Here is a 6,002-nt window from a genome sequence, read left to right on the forward strand (position 1 = left end):
TAGCAGCATAGTGTCCAAAACAAAGATAAAGCAAATGTCCATACCTGGAATAGGAGCTCTAGCCCATCTGACATCAAGTCGTGAAGGGTGAAGGCTTCGTCCCACGATGCCGTCACCCTGTCGATGACGCTCAGGATCCTCCAGACTTGGGGCATAATCTGCCCTGGGCTGATTTGGTAAATCTGCATCAGATCCCTTGCCAGGGGGGTGAAGGGAAGTCTAAGACCTATTTGAAAGGGTATTCATAGAAGCACTACCCATTTTTGGGGACACGATTCTGGGGGTTGTCAGGATCAGCATTTCTAATGACAGTACTCTCAGGCAAATTTCCTAAGTCTAAAAACCTTAAAAGATCCTCTTCTGACATCGTTGACAATTCATCCTCATTTTCTACCCTTAGTTCTACAGCTTTCTCTTTCCCTTTCGATTTCTCTTGGTTTTTCACGAAATTCCTAATGCTGCGTCTACTAGGCGCCATGAGAACAGTAGAGGAAGAGAAAGTAGAGCGAATTAAATGAAAAAAAACGAGCGAAAAAGTGCGAAATTACCTGGTGTCAGCGATCGGTTTTCCGATGAAGAGAGTAAAGGAAGTTATGGAAGTTGCCTTACTTAAAGAGAGAGAAAGATTTGATGAAGTTAGAGTAAAAGTTATGATTTCTCAGCTGCTTAAGTTATTTATGCCAATAGTGAGCAATCATGACGATCGTGCCAACGGTTATAATTAAAACGGCTATTTAAAAACAAAACTACCTTTTGTATTTTGAGACTCTTGGACTACCAAAAATAACCTCTCAAAGAAGATCTCCTTTCCTTCCATGCCTCTCTGGAAATCTTTTTTTTCTTTAAATTGACAAGGGCGAGATTTCTTGCGATTTGTGATATCTTAATGACTTGAGTAGAATTTCATTTGATTCACTGATTTTTTAACAATTGTCTCATGGGCTTTGTGCCACCCCAACTCAACAATTGGGGGCAAACTGTTATGGGTGAATTTTTTGACAGGATGACATTGACGCGATGACGCGATGACTCGATGACGTAATACCATCTGACGTGATGACAAAGAAGATGCAACCTGAAGACACAGCGAAGGATGCAAGATTGAGAGCAGTGCATTGAATGGTAACGGTCCAGCTAAATAAGGCAAGAGCATTATAAGCCATAAATTCAGCCGTTAAAAGGGACAACATTAAGACGCTGGAGCGTGAGCATAGAAGATTCCCCATGATTCAAGCGTGAAGATTAATGTAATAATTAGTGAATTTATTTTTGTATTCGTTGGGGAAAAAGCCAAGGAAAAAAGAAGGCATATAAAAGAAAGAGAGAGATCATTGACATGTTTTTTACGCAATATGGTGAGAAAGACATTAGAGTGAACTAAGCATTCTTGTAAACGACGATCAGTCACGAAGAAAGATAGTGAACTATATTAGTTTGGTGGATCTCCAACCACCCGCGGTTTTTTACCCATCTTCATTGGGATTTTCCGCGTCACCACTTTTGTGTGTTCATCCCCTTTGACTCCCCTTTGCATTCTTTTGTCGCTTCAACTTTAACATCATCTGGTTAACACGTCCCACAAACTTTAATTTCATCATCAGTGATAAATTTTAGCATAAACAACGACCTCCCGCACTAAAAGCGGATTCTGATCACTAGTAGAATAAATGATAGTTGCTGCGGTCAAAAAGTGGCCTATTACACGGTTTTGGGCGCGCAACAATTAAGAGGGCAGCAATAGGTAAATAATATATTGATGCGGTTTTAAGCCGCAGCAATATTTGAACATATTGCTGCGGTTTTTGGATAAAATCGCAGCAATATACTTATTTTATATATCAGATTCATAATGCATATTGCTGCGGTTTTTGCAGGTACTGGTACAGGCAAACAAATTTTTTTTTTATTTTTTGCATTTTTCAATTACATTTGATAGAATAAAACAGACAACTAAGTGACTAACTAATAGAATATTGCAACACTACAGTAACAACACAAAACACAAAAGTGACTAAATCAAACCACCATATGTCCATATATTCAATAAAAATAATATTACAAACCCTAATTACAAAAATATAAAAAAAATGAAAACATATCTAATAAGGATAAAAATAAATAAAAAACGAAAAAGAAAAAAATAGAAATACAGAAGTACATAAAATTAATATCGAAAATTAATTTAAGCCCTAATTACAAAAATATATAAAAAAATAAAACAGATCTGGAAAAAAAATTAAAAAAACGAAAATTAAAAAAATAAGAAAGACGAAGTGAACGAGGGCCAAAACAGACAGTATTGACTTGTTCAAAACAACCGATATACGGTGTGAACGGTGCTGGTGCGAACTCGACATACGGTGCGAACTTGACATACGGTGCGAACGATGCGAATGAAATCGACGAAGCGGGGCGAACGACCGTCTCCACCACAAAACAGATCGGAAAAAAAAACTGATATTAGAGTCTCCACCACCACCGTCGAAGATGAAGGGTGAGGGTCAAGGTGAGAGGACGAGTGGTGATCTGAGAGTGAGGGGCGGCGAGAGGAGAGAGGAGTGAGCGTGAAAGAGAGAGGAGAGAGGAGTGAGCGTGAAAGAGAGAGGCGAGAGGAGAGAGGAGTGAGGGTGAAAGAGAACGGCTGTGAGGTGTGAGGGAGGAAATAAGACAAACCCTAACTGAGCATGCTTTATATATATATATATATCTTTTAATGATATTGCTGCGATTTTATTGAAGAACCGCAGCAATATATTTGGTCAAAAAGTCAACTTTTTTTAAATTTTTTTTCTATTATACGATATTGCTGCGATTTTTGGTAGAAACCGCAGCAATATCTTTATTTTATATTTACCTTTTCTTTTAACGTGATATATTGCTGCGTATGGGTAAAACCGCAGCAATACCACCGCAGCAAATAGCATTTATTCTACTAGTGGATGCAACGGTGGACAAAGGGATGGCTAGTATGTCACGAGCCATGCGTGAAACAATTGGATAACGGTGTCCATTACGAGCCACCAAGATGATGTATCGAAATCTTCTTCCTCACTACCTAGTTGTTCATTCAAATACTTATATCTTTCAAACTCACTCCTCACATATCCACTCGATCCTTTCAAACTCTTTGCTATATCCATGAGACTTCTCATGTAGTTGACTCCCCCACCTATGTTATCATCATCATCATCATCCACATCAATTTACATGGAAACCCCACTTTGTCCACTTGAAGGAATAGAAGAAGAATACGTAGCTCTATACTCATCAAATAAAGTATTATAAGAATATTCCTTCACATGATTAGCAAGCTCCAAGCCCTTTTCTTTTCCATACATATCACAAAGTGTCAATTCAACAACCTCCGATTTGGATTGAGGATCAAGAACCACAGGAATATAGATAAACATATTCATTTTGTCCACATTTCCCTAATATTTATCATATTTTGCTTTCATTGCAAGACCCATGGCTTGAAAATCCAAATCAAAATGTTTTACCCATTTGTTCAATAGATTATAAATGGCCGCAATCTCAAATAAACCATTATTACTCGTCACATAAAGAGAACACAAAATACGTAAAGGTAAAATCCCTTCAAAACACTACTAATCTCTCTACTTTTTCTGATCATCACATTCCGGAGGCCTTTCATTATCCTTCACACCCTCCCCATCAGGAAGAGATATCCCACTAAAGACACGTTGAAATTTCAAAGCCATAACTAACATGGTGTAGGTTGAGTTCTGGGTGGAGACATCAAATGACAAAGAAGACTTGCTTTGTATATTTGCCTTTGAAACAAGTTCTTTAAACCTAAGTATTCTTGCAAGGGAATTTTTAACATACTTCACAACATTTCTAACGCTATCAATGCATACACCATGCTCCCTAATATATGTTTCGGGTTGTTCTTGCTATATTCCATATTCATAATAATTCGACAAATAATACTAACATCAATAAATATAATATTTCATTGTATAAATTCGAAATTAACATGAATTGCAAGATAATATTCGAAATTAATGAAAACATGCATTAGAAAAATTGAAATTAATGAACAAACGAGGATTGAAAAAAAACATAATAGAATTGCAACTTACACAAGTTCATAAATTGAAATTTGAAAAGGATTCGAAAATACTAAAGAGAAGGAAGGAATTTACCTTAAATTCGCCTCGCCGGAACTCAGAATGGTGCCGGTGGTGTGGACGTGCAGTGGTCGTCGACCCGTCATGCTGGACCAGAGATTGAAGGGGGCAAAAAGAAGAGGAAAGGGGGCAGAGAAAAGAGGAAAGGGGTTTAGGATTTTCTCACTTTCTGTATACTTGAGCTGGACCAAAGTATCATACAACTAATACAAGAGTGTGACTTTTTTTTAAAAAAAAAATAGATCCCGGATTTCCGATCTGGACTGGTAAATTTTGATTTTTGCTCGGACCAGACCGGAAACCCAAAATCCCTAGTTTTTGTAGATCGGGGACCGAATCGGAACCGGAAATCAGTCCGGTCCCGGTCCCTTTCTGCGCACCCCTAGCTGTGACCCACCCACAAAAAACAAAAAAAAAAAAACACTTTGCCGCCTCACAAGTCATACCCTCTTACGTCACCCACCAATCCAACTAATTCCGTCTATAAATACCCCATCACCCCCCCTTTTCCTTGATTCTATTTTCCTGGAGAACGTACCCTCTCTTCTCTCAATTTCAATTCCCAAAACAAAACCACTTTTTTTCTCTCTCCTCTCTCTGCAAGACTCTAACAATGGCGGACCTCTTTTGCAACGACTGCAAGAAACACACAGAAGTCGTATTCGATCACTCATCAGGCGACACCGTCTGCTCCGAATGCGGCCTTGTGTTAGAGTCTCACTCCATCGACGAAACCTCCGAATGGCGCACATTCGCTGATTCCGCCGATGACACTGACCCTAATCGTGTCGGCAGCCCCACCGACCCTCTCCTCGCTGACATCCCCCTCTCCACCGTAATCACCACCGTCAACGGCGCTAGAGTCGGTGGCGGACTCCCGAAGTCCGCCACCGCTTTCGACAAGAAGTCGAATCTCCTCTTATCAGCTTTCCAGTACATTTCCTTGATGTCTGACCGCCTCGCTTTAGTCCCTACGATCAAAGACCGAGCCAAAGAAATTTATAAGAACCTCCTGGACCATAACCAGAAATCCTGCCGTGGGAAAAACTTGGATGCAATGGTGGCTGCGTGCGTGTTCGTGGCTTGCCAGCAAGAGAACCTCCCTCGGACATTGAAGGAGGTTTGTTCCGTCGTGGCGAATGGAACCACTAAGAAGGATGTAGGCAAGGCTAAGACGTTTATCATGAACCATCTCAAGAACGAGGAAGATAATAATAAGAATAAGAATAAGAATAATTATGATAACAACAATAATAATAGGATGATACGAGCTGCGGATTTTGTTAAGAGGTTTTGTTCGAATTTGGGGAATATGGATAACCGTGCAATGAAGGCGGCGTTTGAAGCGGTTCAGACGTCGGAAGAGGAGATCGACGTAAGGAGGAGTCCGTTGTCGTTGGCTGCTGCTGTGATATACATTGTTAGTCAGTTGTCGGAAGAGAGTAAACGGCCATCTTTAAGAGATGTTTCGGTGGCTACTGGGGTTGCTGAAGGGACTATTAGGAGTGCATATAAGGATCTTAGGCCACATCTTGGCAAGATTCTTCCTACATGGTTTGCTTCTGGTGATGATTTGAAGATTGTGTGCACTCTATAATATAATCGTATCAGTTATGATTGATGAGATTTAAATTCTTGGGAATTTTTTGGGTTAGGTTTTTGGTGGATGAGATACAACTACATTCTTTTTTATTTGGTTGATAGTTGGAGTAGTTTGATATAGTATCAACAATTTTGAAAATATGTCATATCTATGCTAGTATGCTTGGTTTATTGATTTTTTGTAAATCTAAACCATGAGGATATGCCATATGATGATGGGAATACGAATGTTTATTCTTGTGCTCA

At 39.4% G+C, this 6,002-nt stretch overlaps 1 protein-coding gene across 1 annotated transcript; it reads left to right on the plus strand.

Annotated features, from left to right (window-relative positions):
- The first annotated feature begins 4,686 nt into the window (after nt 1-4,686).
- LOC104883028 (transcription initiation factor IIB-like) lies at nt 4,687-6,002 on the plus strand. The gene has a single exon (XM_048635163.1). It carries the CDS (start codon nt 4,768-4,770, stop codon nt 5,749-5,751), a length of 984 nt encoding a protein of 327 aa, XP_048491120.1. The 5' UTR covers nt 4,687-4,767; the 3' UTR covers nt 5,752-6,002.

Source organism: Beta vulgaris, chromosome 8 (assembly GCF_026745355.1).
Source record: "Beta vulgaris subsp. vulgaris cultivar EL10 chromosome 8, EL10.2, whole genome shotgun sequence".
Classification (NCBI taxonomy): Eukaryota; Viridiplantae; Streptophyta; class Magnoliopsida; order Caryophyllales; family Amaranthaceae; genus Beta; species Beta vulgaris.

Excerpts from the sequence above, each read along its gene's own strand:
- LOC104883028 (XM_048635163.1), top strand. The coding sequence starts at position 4,768 with ATGGCGGACCTCTTTTGCAACGACTGCAAGAAACACACAGAAGTCGTA.